Source organism: Benincasa hispida, chromosome 3, assembly GCF_027475165.1.
Source record: "Benincasa hispida cultivar pf3 chromosome 3, pf3_genome.v1.1, whole genome shotgun sequence".
Taxonomy (NCBI): domain Eukaryota; kingdom Viridiplantae; phylum Streptophyta; class Magnoliopsida; order Cucurbitales; family Cucurbitaceae; genus Benincasa; species Benincasa hispida.
The window spans coordinates 33,085,141-33,100,774 of NC_143480.1; the positions used below are offsets into that span (position 1 = coordinate 33,085,141).

Consider the following 15,634-nt stretch of genomic DNA (forward strand, 5'->3'; position numbering starts at 1 on the left):
TTCGGTTGGTCCTTATATATTTAAAATGTTGTCATTTTGGTCCTTTTATTTTCACTTTTAAAGGATAAAAATGGTAGTTTTTTTTAAAGTTTAAAGATAATTAAAGTTGGAAGTACAGTGACCAAAATAAATATTTTTAAAATATAAAAATTAAAATAAACTAAAACTAAAAGTATAAGAATTAAATTAGTATTTAAACCTAATATTTACTGTCCTTATAAATATTATCTTCTTTTCTAAAAAAAGAAATCGGAAATTAAAAATGTTGATGCAATGGAAGCCGTTGATTTGGTGGGAAATTCTGCAAAATGCGTCAGCAGTTGTAAATAACCGTATGATGGCGACTGATTAGAGTAGCAGTAGTGGGCCCGGAATTTAAAGGTAGAAGAAATCTAATTTATTAGTAATTAAAAAAAAAAAAAAGAATCCCGTATATCTGAAAATTCCGTTGACTGGGACTATTATTCAAAAGAAGAAAAAGTGAAGATTCTAACTGTAAACGGAACGGACTCCACCATCTCTCTATAGAATTGACATATTAATTAGAATAATAAAAATATGGAAAAAAAATAAAAATCCTTTTTTAAAAAAATAAAAATAAAAATCCATATTTACCATAAACATGAAATTTACGTGACATATTTACTTTTTAAGTTTGGCTGCCCTTTTTGTCTTTTTCTTCTTTTTTCTGAGTTCTAAGTTTGGCTAAATAATTTTATAATTAGGTCTCCTATACAAATATATATATGTATGTATGTATTTATACATAATTTTCACCTTTCGTGTTTGTATTTTTTTAACTTCACATAAAATTTTATCATTATTGTCAATAAAATATTGAAATTCATTAAAAAAAATATTAATAAGTTTTTTTTTTTTTTTTTTTTATCAACAAAATGCTAATATTTTATTTTCGAACACGATATTCAAATCATAATTACCTTTTTATCTTCTACCTCTCTCACTTTTAATACTTCACAAACTAAAATCTTTTTTTTTTTTTTGTTCCCTTTTCCCTTAAACTCCCATGCCTTACTTTCAATGTATTTGTTATTTTTATGGTTGACAGACAATATTTTCTTTTATTATGTTTGATTCTTTGTCTCCAACTTTAGTAAGATCTTTCCTTATCGATGGTGATTTGCTGGAAATTTTTTTTCGTCGTGGTTGGTTATTGCCTGTTGACTTTATGAATAAGATATATTTATTTAGCTTTTTGGGGCGTTTGATTAGAGCTTTCTTGTAAGAAAAGTTTTGATGAAGAAACTATGGAATTATACGTGAATTACTTTTGTGAAATTAAGCAGACATTCTAAAAAACAGGTTCCGAAAAAGTAGTTGTTTGTAGAGTTGTTAAAGACATCAAGTGGTTATTCATCTGAATGTGAAAAGAAGGTGAGATCATTGTTGCAACAACAGTTTAAGGGGACATAATTCTGGAGATTTATTGAAGATCGTATTGATGTCAGGGGGTCCTACCTTGCTCACTAGTAATTCTGGAGACTCATTGAAGTGTATGCTATAGAACTAAATTACATACTAGTAATTTTCTTTTCATCTAGGCATAGAGTCTCCCAGACCTAGGTGTGATTACACCAAACAAAGTTAACAAATTTCTGTATTTTCTATCTCTCTTTTATCTCTCTCAGTTGTTGTTGTCTATTTCTGTATTTTCTATCTCTCTCTTATCTCTCCCAATTGTCGTTATCTTTGTCTGAGACATATTTCCTGACTTATGATATCATTGTGATTTATCCTCTTTATTTCAGTAATGTTTAAAGCAAAGGTTTAAACTATTTCATATTTTAATGTAAATTGTTTAAATTTTAAAATTTAAATATTATATTACAATTTAGATGGTCATTAACATCTCTCTTATTTGATTAAAACTTTTACAGTTATTAACAACGGTAGAACATGTTATTAGATGAGTTTAAAGTGAGTGTAGTTCAAATGATGTAAAGTGTGCACTTAACCATAAGGGTTGACTTCACTCTCCATGTTGAATTCCAAAAGATAAAAAAGTTAGGATGACAATAATGAAACTTGTAATATAATTAGGATCAGTTCAACAAAATAAGCTCCAAGTATTTTTCTATTCCTTTTATAAAGGATTTAAGGTATTACAATATTTACTCAAAAGAATAAGAGGTGTGAATCTAACCTTCAAATATTATATGAACTAAAACAAAGATTTAATTATAAAATATATGAATGAGATTGTTTCTATTTTACCCTCAAATCTTGAGGACATGATTCTTTGAATTTAGGTATCCCTTGAGAGATATTTGGACTATAGAGGTGTGATTTTTGCATCAACCAAACACGAGTTTTGGTGTAGGTGATTACACATTAAATTGGTGTGCACCATTCGATGTGTATAGATGTGTTGCATGTATAACAAGATGACTCTTCAAGTATATATATCCCTTGACGCTTTTCAATCTTTAAGACATGAATCATTGAGTTTAGATGTTTGTTGAGAAATATTGTGATAATAGAAATGAAAATTGTGTCAACAGGATAGTACGACTATTTTAGTGTAGGTACATACACATTGAATGAGATGTATTCATTCATGTATAGACAATGCATTTAATTCATGTATGATTTTGTGGCTTTTTGAGTTTACGCGTCCATTAAAAAATTTTAAGACAATGGAGGGATTCTCATTTTTTGCACTTTATAAAATGTGTGTGTATATATATGAAATTTAATTTTTTAAAGTAGTCTTACTGCTAGAGTTTTTGTGGTTGGCAATATTTGTTTAAGCATCTCAGTTGTTATGAGATATATCTCTGCATCGGTGGTTTTAGGAAAAGGAACGTCTTCGGCAATGCTGATCTTGCAAAATACTTTCCTTATTTGTGGTTTTCGTTGTTGTCTTATTCTGCCAATATCTTTTCCTTTTTAGTTCGCGATTGCTATGGAAGTTAGGTTTGCCCGTTGTGTTTCTGTTGTGCATATTTATAGGACAATTAGTCCTCTGGTTTAGTTGGCCATTTTATCTTGTGTGAAGCTCATGTTTGAAATAAAAAAACAACTCAGTGTGTATTCGGTCAACATTGCAATATATTGACAAAATTAAGTTTCTTGAAGATGTACTCTATGTTCCTCCACTGAGGGTAAGAATATACTCTTGAGAATGATTTCTCAAGCTTAAGGGGAGTCTAAGCTGTTCGAACAAAGGGAACTTTGTTCTTAGAAGGAAAGATACAATAGAGTGGAAGGAGTTTCACGACTTGAGGCGAGCTCAAGTCTTATACAGAGGGAATCTCGATCTTAGGGGAAGCCTAAGATTTTCTTTACTCGTAATACAACTTAGGGGTAACTTAAGACACCGAGAGCAAGAATCTCACACCTAGGGAAGCCTAGTTTATTATTTGAGTGATACAGCTATACGAGAGTCACTGTAATCGCATCTATTACAGATATGTATTGTGTTGTAATTGTTTGTCATTGATATTAGTAAAGTTATTTTCCTAGACATACTACCTCCCAGACGTATGTGATTTACACCAAACTGGATTACCAATCTTTGGTGTTATTTTATCTATTCTGCATATTTGATAATAGTCCAGTGGAATGCTATAACATTGGTCGTAACATTGTTAACTTGCAATAGATACCTCCTTATCGTTTCCTTAGCTACACATCAAATTAGTGTATTATCTCCAATTCTAAACTGGATTACAATTAATTTTAAAGTACAGAATTATAGATACTATTTCAATATACTTAAATTTGTAGCTAATAAAAATATTGTTTAAAAAAAAAAGAAGAGTTCTCTACGTTCACACTCTACCTTTGCAAACAATTGCTGGTACAAATATAAGGGATAAAGCTACGAAATTTAAATTATTTTATATTTTTTAAAAAGAAAAAAAAATGCTTTGGTTTTTTTATGCCGTCATATTTTTTTTTTCCAAAAAAGAAAAGGTTACTTATTATTACATACACTCAAGAACTTTGGAACTTTGGAAGCTTGAATATTATGTCATTTCAATTGTGAAAAAAAACATTTTTATAATATACATTTATCTACACAAATATAATAAAAAAGGGCAGAACAATATTTCAAAGCAAAGGCGAATATATATGGGTATTCCTTGTGAGTCTATCACCAATGAACATTAACTATCTTTTCAAAATAATAACAATAATAATATATATTAAGTGAGTTTTGTCCCATAATAATTAGTATTAAAGATTGAAGGTTTGATCTTTCATCACTGCAATAATAATAATAATAATAATAATAAATATTTCGTTTAACCTATACAATGAAAAGTAAAAAGATAAAGTTGAGATAAACACGTGCCCTTAACTTTTATACAGATCCATCAATGTTACATATTCAATGTTGTGCTCCCTTTCCAAATTAAATTGTAATAATAATAGTTTAATAGGAAAAAAAAGAGAATTAAAAATATTAAGAAATGCAAATTGTAATTAAATATAAAAAATAAGAAATAGGGAAGTAAGGAGAAGGTTATATTGTTTATTAAAAAAGGTTGAAATGAAGGATTAGGTTTGAAGGGACGAAGAGAGTGTACGGGCGCGAGACAACGAGTTTTTGGTATGAGCGATTTTTGTCTGCCTGTTTCTGTTGCCTTTTGACCGTCGCCAAAACTTTGGTACCATACTCTGCAATCTCCAGTATTGCACCAATTTTTATTTATTAATTTTCGAACCCTCTCTCTTTACAATTAATTTTTTTTTAAAAAAAAAAAACCCTCATAAATCAAGAAATATTAAAAATTTTAGGATAAAACATCTTTTCGTCTATAGATTTGACGGTAGTTTGTATTTGATCTTTTTGTCCTTAAGTTTTGAGTTTTGTTTCAACTTAATCCCTAAGTTTCAACATGTTTTAATTTTATCCTTTGTAATTTAAGTTTTGTTTTAATTTGGTCCCTATGTTCCAATATTTTACATTTTTAACCTAAATTTTTCATTAAAAATTCATCTTGAATCATTGACTTCAATTTCTATTAATTAATTAAAACTAATTATGAAGTGAAATGACAAAAAATAGTAAACTTAATTAATTATAATTCTTTTAATTGATCATTAATTTATTAACATAAAATAATTCTAAAGACGAAAAATGAGAATTTAGTAAATAATTTGGGTTTAAAAAATGTACATTTTGTAACATATTGATCAAATTGAAACAAAACTCAAATGTCAATGATAAAATTGAAACATTTTGAAATTTAGGGACTGAATTGAAACCAAACTCAAACTTTAAGGACTAAATGTGTAACATTTTGAAATCTAGAGACTAAATAGAAACTAAGCTCAAAATCTAAGGACCATTCTTTTTTTAATACAATTGTGAGCAGGGAGGCTCGAACTATAATCTTCTTAATTATTGACACACTCGTATATCAATTGAACTATGCTTGAATTGGCTAATTAAATAAATTTAAGTTTTTACAATTGTGTCTATTTTGATTTGACTATCAAAATATGTTAAATATTGAGAAATTTAAATAATTATAATTATTTTAAATAAACTACTAGAGATTAATATTAAAAAAGAAAAGTGAGTATTTTAGTAAAAAAATAATGATAATAAAAAAAAAACTTCGATAAGTATAATACGTATTGCAAATTTATTAACTATGTGTTAGGCGTTGGCAAGGTATTGGTGTGAGCGAGACAAGGCTAGAATTTCAAGGCCCAAAATTGAAAAATATGTATAATATATATGTATATATATTTTTTTTATACATATTAAAAAAACAATATTTTATATGATAAGAAGAAATTTTTGGCGTTGAAGGACCTTGAAATTAGGGTTTTGAACGTGCGGGTCACGAGGTACCACGTGGTAGGCCTGAAGTGGCGGTGGGCCCCACCACGGGTATGTTTTATTTTGTTTAAAATTTGTGATTTTAATATCTTTGGTTGGTTTACGAGGCAGACTCGACTTTTTACGTGCATTAAACTTTTAATGAATATTAATTACATATTACTAAAATTAAAATAATACTAAGTTGAACAATTTATTTATTTATTTATTTTTGGAATTATGTGACGAAAAATACTTAAATAATTCCACAAGATTAGCTTCATCGACGTTGAAATTAGTAGACCTCACGTGCATTACTTTTTTTTTTTCTTTAGTGTTTAATGTTATTTCTTTTTGTCTTGTTTTTACTTTTTTTATTAAGCATTAATTAATTATTTATGGTGGGTAATTTATCTTAATTCTTAATTTTGTTATTACTTTACACGTACTTCGATCATTACTGACCCTGTTTTCCTTTGGTAAACATCATTAGAAAGTTGTTGGGTGATGTCTCTTTTTTTTTTCCATATTTATTTATAATCATATTATTAAATTTCTATCTATATGACAATATTTGAAGGGATATTTTTACATTTCTATGGATTTGACTTCAAGTACATGAAGAGTGAATTAATATTGTACTTGAAGAGTGAATTAATATTTTTATTGTACCGTAAAAAATTACAAAAAAACATAAAAAAAAAATAAACAACAAAATATCACTAATGTAAATATAATTTAAACAATAGACATCTTTAATTTATTTAAAAATTAAAAAATATTTATTTACTAATTTAAATTTAATGTTTGAATTTATTTTTTATAATATTTTTATAAATATCCATCGTAATCAATATTTTATTGATATTGCCATTAAAATTTCTGTAAAATTAAAACTTTAATATTTCCTTCAACATCTACATTTAAACCTTGTTTATAACCTCATAAAAATTCTATTTATATTTATATTTTTACATTCCTTGCATAAATATTTGAATTCCTCATCCAATTTTAAAAAATAAAATATATTTATAATTTTTTTTTTAATTTTCAAATTTTACTTTAAAACCACAACTTACAATAGGATAAAGAAATAAAGAAACTCAATTAATAGGATGATTTTTTTTATAAAAATATTGTATGATCAAGCAGTTTATTCTCAAAACCTATGCAAATTGCTTCTATTTCCAAATAAAAATAATAAGATTGTGAAGTATAGACTTATTTAATGTGTGTTAATATAGAATTTTTTTAGTTGTAGGCAACATGGTTGGGGATAGCAAAGGTACGTCCTTTTGGTACCAAAATTGGGTGAAAGCATTTAAACCAAAATTCAATGCATAGTGAGGTTGATGTTCGACTTAGGTATCTTTATTAATTCAAGAAAACCTTAGGTACCTTTATCAATTCAAGGGAAAAAAAAAAAAAAGAACTAACCACATATAAAGACAATTTTTTTTTTTATATGTCTACGTAAAATTGCAAGTTTGTTTAAAGTTAAAATAATAAATCGACTTTTGTTTATGGTGAAAAAAATACACACACTGATAATTTAATTTAACAGTTGTTTAATCTTTTCTATGCATCTCAAATAATTTTTTTTATTTCTAATTTTAGATAAAATTAAAATCAAGATTCTTTTAATGATCAAAATCAATAATTACATCCTTTGGTAATATGGACTAAACATTTTTTTTTCCTAGTTTGGAGCTCAACTTCCATCTCTTGGATATATTAAGAAGGAATGTAGTGTTACTTTTCTTTTTCCTTCATGTTAAAGAGTTGAACACTCGCTTTTTCTGCATTGACAAAAAATTAAACAATAAAAGCAGTTGACAATTTCCTAAACAAATTGATCGGATTATCACGTAGGATCAAGGTCCATGTCTACTAGTTTGTTAGGATACCTGAGTTGCATACATCACTATACTTCTACGTAACACTTATGGTGATGATAATCGACAATCAAATCTTCAACTTTGAGAAAGAACTGATAATATATTGTAGCATTGGACTCGAACAAAATAAATTAATGGATATACTATAAAGAGAGTTGAGAAGTTGAGAGAGAATTTAAAACATTGGGCCTCCATTTAGAAATTTGAAAAATTCTCCATTTAGGGTTGGAATAGAAAGGGAACCCCACATTGATTTATTACCACCTTCCCTTCTCATCTGTCTTCTCTGAAACCGAAACTGACCTTCCATTGATTTGTAAAGCAATCTCTTTTCACAACCCCTTGTCTTCAACCTCTACATTTGGACCCCCACCCCCATACCATAATAAAACCACTTTTCTTGTTTTTTTTTTCCTCCCATTTCTTTCTTTGAACTTTTAGTTTGTTTTAACTTTTATATTTTACTTTTATAAAGTTGAATTTTAAACTTGAAAACTTTATTGCTTGATATGAATTTGAAAAATTAAGACTTTATTTGGTAACTATTTGGTTTTTTTGTTTTTTATTTTTAAAATATTGTTTGAACATTACTTACATCTCTAAATTTCTTCGTTTATTGTCTACTTTTTACTAATGGTTAAAAAACTATGTCAAATTTAGAAAACAAAAAATAAAAAAACAGTTTTTAAAAACTTATTTTATTTGATTAATAATTCAACCATTGTACTTAAAAAAAATCATATCTTTAGAAGGGAGAAATGATGAGTTATTAGATATTAAGTTCAAAGTTGAACTAGAATATAGTTCACAATATTCTAAATGTTTTTTATTGTGGATTTTTTTAATTAAGAAAATTTGTAGTCTAAAATCATATTAGATATTTTATATTTTGTTCTTCCTAACATGTAGGCATGCATGTGTTATGTCTATTTGATTGATGGTCTTTAATAATTGCTGCAAAATCCATTGATTTTTTTTCCCCTTTTTTCTAAAACAAAACCTACATAATGCTATTTGGGTTAAAAGCCCAAGTTACAAACCATAATGGAGGAGCCCAGTCTCTCTCAAGCAGCTTATAGCTCAGATGGGCCCCATATTCAAACTACAGAGTGGCCCAATAAAATATAGCCCAGCCCGATAAAGGAAACAGGGCCTTTTCTTGGACTATAAAGCCCAAAATATGTAATTTAGGGCCGATAGTATTTTGGACCGTGTCAAAATATTGGGCCTAAATAACCTAAAGAAATAGGGTGGTTGCAAATGGATACTACTCTCGGCTAACAATTAAGTGTGTAACAACATTTTCAAAGATTTATAAATATTACAAAATGGACTTTGAGAGCTGAATCTCAATTTTATTATATTTACAATATTTTTTATATTATACTATATCTGCTAATACTTTGGATTTGATTGTTATATTTGCAACTACTCTTTATATTCAAAATGCGCAAATGGTATAATCTTACATAAATATTTTTATATTATATTTATTTCAAAATTATGTGTAGGAGCTCCTTTAAATCCAAATAATTAATTCAAAACGAAAAGGTTACTTACATGACAAATGTCAAGTTTTCTACGGTTTTTAAATGAGAGTACAATTCAATTACCCAAGAGTTAGTAATAATCATAATCAACAATTTTGTTGGAAAACCATCTCGATTTTTTATATAAATAATGTGATTTAAATAATTAATTATAAAAATAGAATTGAGAGGAAACTATTCCCAAAAATCATATTACTAAATTGTGGACGAATACACGAGTTCAATAAATAGCAGACATGGTATACGATTTACCCTTAAATCATGGATATGATAAATCGTGAACCGGGTACATGAGTTACTTACATAGATAATATATTTGACATCATATCTTAGGGATTCCTTGGTTCGGGCTGAAGAAGCAATGCTATTAGCACATAGATGTGATATGTGCACCAAGAAAATCGTGTAAATAGTCCATGACTTGTCAGCATATTCCTACTTGATATTGAAAATTTTTATATTTTCAAATGTTAAATAAAAATATCACAACAACGGTATAGTAAATTTTCGATGAAAAATGAAATAAAAAATTTAACTAAATATGAATTTAGCCCATAATAAATATCTAAATTAATTGCTTTAAATGAATTTAGTCAATTAAAAAGAAAAAAATAACCTAATAAAAGGAGGAGTAGTACTAAAAAAAAATGAGAAATAATATGAAAATTCAATTAAATCTTAGAGTCTAGCTTCGAAATTTTTCCACAAATGTATTTTTTTCTTAAAAAAAATCAATTACCTTAAATGAATTTAATCAATTAGAAAGAAAAAAGCATGCCTAATAAATTCGAAATTTTTTCACAAATATGATTTTTTAAAAAAACAAATCCACAAAAATGGTTGGAAACGATAAATCACCCTATCTTATACATTACTATCCTTATAAATTCCATATAAAAAAAATCTATTAATTAAGGAAACTCGTATACCGAGTACACGATTTAGGGGTATACATTTTTTTTCTTTACTAGAGACACACGGATGCTGGAGGATTGAAACTTGTGTACCACGTACACGAGTTTCAACTATGTTATTTTTATCAATAATTTGTATTTCTACCTTAAATCTGAAATTTCATTTTATATTTACATTATTTTTAAAAATAATTTTGGAACTATCCAAATATATCGTTTTTCCCCCCCAAAAAAACTCCATTATTTAGGAACTTTAAACCCATGGATAGAATCTTTGTGGCTTTTAAACTCATGAATATGTTGAAGGATAAGTATCAAACAAAGAATGATCTACAAAAAGAATTACCAACTAAAAAATTGGAGCCAATGATATAGCAAATGGTTTCAAACCAGCTGGGTAGAATATGAAAATAGCATTTAAAAACATAAGATCTGACATTCAACTTTTAGTTTATTTTAAATGATTAAAAATACATTTTAAAGTTAAATTTAAACATAACAAAAAAAAAAATATTTTTGAGATGCCTACGACAAACTTAAAATTTATAATGTCAAAAAAAAATGAGAAAAGTAAAACAATTCGTGAAAAGTAAAGATGTTCAAATAACTCGACAATCCGAACAATTCGGACTACCAACGCAAAATATAAGAGTTGGATTAGGTTAGTTTTGTAGTATATTTTATTTATATATATATAATTCGGGTTGGGTTGGATCAACCCAAATTTTTTTTAGGTAACCCATGATTCAACCCAACCTAACAAAAATAGAAAAAATTTAACCTAACCCAACCCGAACAATCCGGATTACCCAACCCAAAATATAAGAGTTGGATCGGGTTATTTTTATTTTTGGGTTGAATTGGGTTAAATTTTTTCTATTTTTGTTGGGTTGGATTGGGTCATGGGTTGTCTAAAAAAAATTTGAGTTGACACAACCCAACCCGAATTATATATATATAAATAAAATATGCTATATATATTTCTTTTTGTTTAAATTTGATTACTTTGTGAATTTTAAATATTTTTATTTTAAAATTGTTATGATATTTGTCTTTATTTGAAGTTTGCAATAAATATCTTAGATGTAATTGATATTTAGCATTTGAATTTTATGAGATTTTAGTTATTAGTCATGTGTTGTATATATACATATTTTTAATTAAAAAGAAAAAAACATAAATTATAACCCGACAACCCAACTCAACTCAACTCAAATTTTAAGGGTTGGGTTTAAGACTTTATTTGGATTCTTTGGATTGATCCAAAAAACACCCTCAATCCAACCCAACCCACATACAGCCCTAATGAAAAGTTTAGATGGAAAATTACGTTTGTTTCCTCATAATTTTTGAATTCTTATTTAGTCAACTTTCTAAGAAAAAGAATATATTTCTTTTACTTACATAGTTTTCAAGACTTGATAAATATAGAATTAGTTAAAAAAATATATTTTTTAAAAATTTCATTTTTATTTAAACTCTTTTTGATAAAATCTAGTTAAAATACACTTCAAAAACTTATTTTCAAAATTAATCATCTAAAAAGTTAATCTAAACACATTCTAAATTTTTTTTTCTTTCTCCATTACAATATTTTTTTTCTGCATGCCTTAACATCCTCACTGCATAAAAACATCCATTCTACTCATAATATCATATTCTTAAAATTAAAATTAAAATTTTTTAAAGCAAAAAGATGTCCATCAAAATGGCCATGAAATTGAGGCTAAACTTAGAGAAAGGGGAAGCAAAAACATGCAGATATATGCCCTAGCAAAGAATGGGCATTGACGTAATAATTCAAAATTTCCAAAGCTCTAACTCATATCATTCAAACAGTAATATGTATTATTATTCTTTGTTTCGTACCTAATGACCCTCATTTGACAGCTTAATTTACAAGGAAACTTAATTATAAAGTTGAAACATATATTATTGATGTAATTGTATTATATAAAACCAAAGCATATTATATATTATTCTAGCAGAAGAAATTGGTGAGATGGGAGGAGGGTAAGTGACACATAATGGAGTCTTCTACATTATGATCTGAAGGTGAATGAGCATGTCTTCCTTCATATGTTGTTATCACCATTCTTGGATCGTCTGCTAATCTTTCTACTCTTTTCTTTACCTTGCAATTCTCTTCTGTGCAACGATAGTAACTCCTGCACATCTCTACTTTTGTCAACGTCTATAAATATAGGTTAAATTAACTTTGAAATTTGTTTCCTAGAATATCAAACAATTTTAATATCAAAATCCAGGCACATGTAACAACAATCTTAATCTTTAATATCATATACAAGGGAGTGTTTGGGGCATTCGGTTGAGGTGTGAAGTTTGAAGTTAATATGTTGGAGTTTAAAGTACAATGTTGCATGATGGAGTTTATCAATAAATGTGTAAGAGAAATACTTTGATGCAGTTTGAGATGGATCTACCTATTGTGTAGCCCCGGCCACATAAAATTAAATTTGTCATGTGACATTTTTTTAAAAATAAAAAATCAATTTTTTTTATTTTTTATTTTTTTATATATATCTCTTACTATGTATAAAAAAGAATTACATGGAATTAGGTGCAATTTTGATTAAATCTAATCATCGCTCAATGTGCAAAATAGAGAAAGAGAGAAATATGAAGTTCATCGATAAATGTGTAAATCAAGTTCAATAACAAACAATATTGAAATTTAGTTATTTAACAAAGTTCAAGAATTAAAATGAAATTAGTGAGAGTTTGAAGGATATAATTGAAATCAAGCTTCTGAATCTCAAAGTTCAATTTTTTTTTTTTTTTTTGGTATAATTTAACCCAAAAAAGGGGGGGGGGGGGGGGGGGGGGAACCAAGAGAGATGCTCTATTTTCTAGAAAATATCCACATTGTGTATTTCTTAATTTCTCCTAGCAAACATTAATTGACATTTTCAATTCTTTTAGGTATGAGAATATGTGCTCTATACAATGGGCCTAGATCTCGACAATACACAAAGAAACAAAACATATAATGAATTTTCTAAATTACTATCATTAATGAATTCATTGTTTTCAAATTGATAATAATTTTAAATCCGGCTAATATGATTTGGCTAGACTAAATTTTGAGATCATATCAATAATATATATATAAATTCACACCTTATACATTACTAGAAGAAAAATTTGTGATCATGACATATTTATCAACTAAAATATGACCCACTGAGTTATATAAATCAATACAAATAAACAAATATATATATATATGTAATATAGGGTTTAGTAGTAGTATATATAGGAGCAAAGAATATCAATGACACAATAATAATGAGCTAGCTCTCCTTCTGCATACAATCCTTTGACAAGATAACAAAAGATCTCCCTTATTCCCATTTAACATGACATGATGATGATGATGATGATTATTTCAATTTTTTTGAAATAATCCAAAATGGTAATAATGAAGTTTTGTTTTAGCAATTATTTCAAAATTATACTTAAGACACACTCTCAAAATAAGTACTTTTATTTAAATAAATATAACAATCCATGCCCATGCATACTCTAAAACTAAAAACACCAAAATCATCATTATATTTCATAACAGCCATGGAAAAGAAATAGTGAAAAGTGAAAGGACAAAAATGAAATTACCTTGGATGGAGGGTGTTCTTGACAATTTTTTGGCCATACTTTCTCCATTTGTAACCATCGTCAAGAACATCCACATCCGTCATGGTTTTGAAGCTGAATCTCGGCTCTCTCACTTTCTTTCTTCCTTTTATCCTCTTCATCTTCAACGTCGAAATCCTCAACTGAGGCTTTCGATCGTCGTTGTCATCGCCGTCACCACCATAATTTCCAATCCCATTTCTCCCTCTCATGAAACTCTCCATTTCATCCCTATTTAAAAAAGTTGTTAACAAATTGATTATCTTTCACGTTGAAATGATTAATTGACCGCACAATTTCTAATATATATCTAAAAACTCACATGGGTATTTCACACCCATTTTTAAATGATTTTGAAATAGTTAAAATCTTTTTCAATCGGTTCAAAATAATTTCAAAATACATTTTTAATTACTTAAAATTAATTTAATATTTATTTAACTATTTAAAGACAAAACTCATATTATTAAAATTGATTTTTAAATTGACAAAATAATTTATCCAAACCTGATAACGATAAATCTAAAAGAATTTTAAGATAGTAAGTAAAAATCTGGAATTCTGGCCAATGTATTTTTAAAACGATTAAAATTACTTTTTTTTATTCAATTTAATTGTGATGATACAAAAATCGAATCCCATAAAACAAATTAACATACGAGAGGAAGATGAAAGATATCAAAATGGAAAAAAAGAAAAAGGAAAAAAGAAACAAAAAAAAAAAAAGGGAAAACGACGTCGTAATTTACCAGAGAGAGGAAGGAGAGGGTGTGTTTTGAGAGGAAAGGAGATAGGAGGGAGTGGTAGTTGAGGGGCAAAACGGGAAAAGGGATTGTTGTTGATGTTGATGAGAGGAATATTGGTGAGTACTGAAGAAGAAGGGTTTTAAGGATTGTTGAACAAAGTTAATATTGTTGACGTTGTTGTTTTCCGGCCAAGAAATGAAATTGGTGCTTATAGCGGCGGCGTTGGCGGCGGCCGCCACTTGATCTGCTTGCAATAGACTCACCATTATCTCTTGAGCCTCCGACGCCGATGACCCCATTTCTCTCTCTCTCTCTCTCTTTCACAGAGGTGGAAGAAGAAACTTCATTAGATGATGGGGTTTTGACTGCCTCTTTTTATTCTTTCTTCTCTTTTAACTTTCAACTTCTCCCATGTTCTAGAGAGAGAAACTTGGCCAAATTCAAAGTATGAACCAACCAGATATATAAATGAAAAAATATATTTATCTACGTCGTCCAACACTTATATTTATGTATCCTATTAATTCCAAATTTCTTTTGAAATATTTTAATAATCTTTTTATGTGAATGATGAGGATGATAGATATTATCTGTGATGTATCTAAATATTACAGAGAACAAATTTATTGATCCACTTTTTTTTTTTTTTTACTTTTTTTTTTCTTTTAGTGTGTATATGTACTTGAATAGTTTTTAAACACTTTTAAAATGTCTCATTTCTATAATTTCTAAAGATTAAAATTTAAATGCTTAATATATATAAATATCACAATCTCAACAAAATATATATAATCGGGTGGGGTGGAGAATATAGTCTGCAGCCTCGTTTAGCCAATAGAAAAAAAATCTTCCCCATTCCTTTTCCCATTTTTCATCTAATCGAGGACTCTCCATTCTGTTCAGGATGGGACTCTGACCCTATGAGTTAATTGGATATCTCCAATTACTAATTACACGATTAAGAGACTAAATTATTAGTTTTATACAAGTTTTTTTTTCATCCAACCTAAAATGAAGAAGTAAATAATTCAAAATAGTATTTGAAGTTTTTTTTTAAAAAATTATTTAAATA

General features: G+C 27.6%; 1 protein-coding gene across 1 annotated transcript; it reads right to left on the bottom strand.

The window, feature by feature from the left end:
* Positions 1–11,968: 11,968 nt before the first annotated feature.
* WRKY13 (WRKY DNA-binding protein 13) lies at positions 11,969–15,044 on the bottom strand. The gene is made up of 3 exons (XM_039027461.2): positions 14,566–15,044; positions 13,799–14,047; positions 11,969–12,330 (listed from the first exon to the last, which is right to left on the bottom strand). The coding sequence occupies exons 1-3, from the start codon at positions 14,859–14,861 to the stop codon at positions 12,144–12,146; spliced, it is 732 nt and encodes a 243-aa protein (XP_038883389.1). The 5' UTR covers positions 14,862–15,044; the 3' UTR covers positions 11,969–12,143.
* Positions 15,045–15,634: the final 590 nt, after the last annotated feature.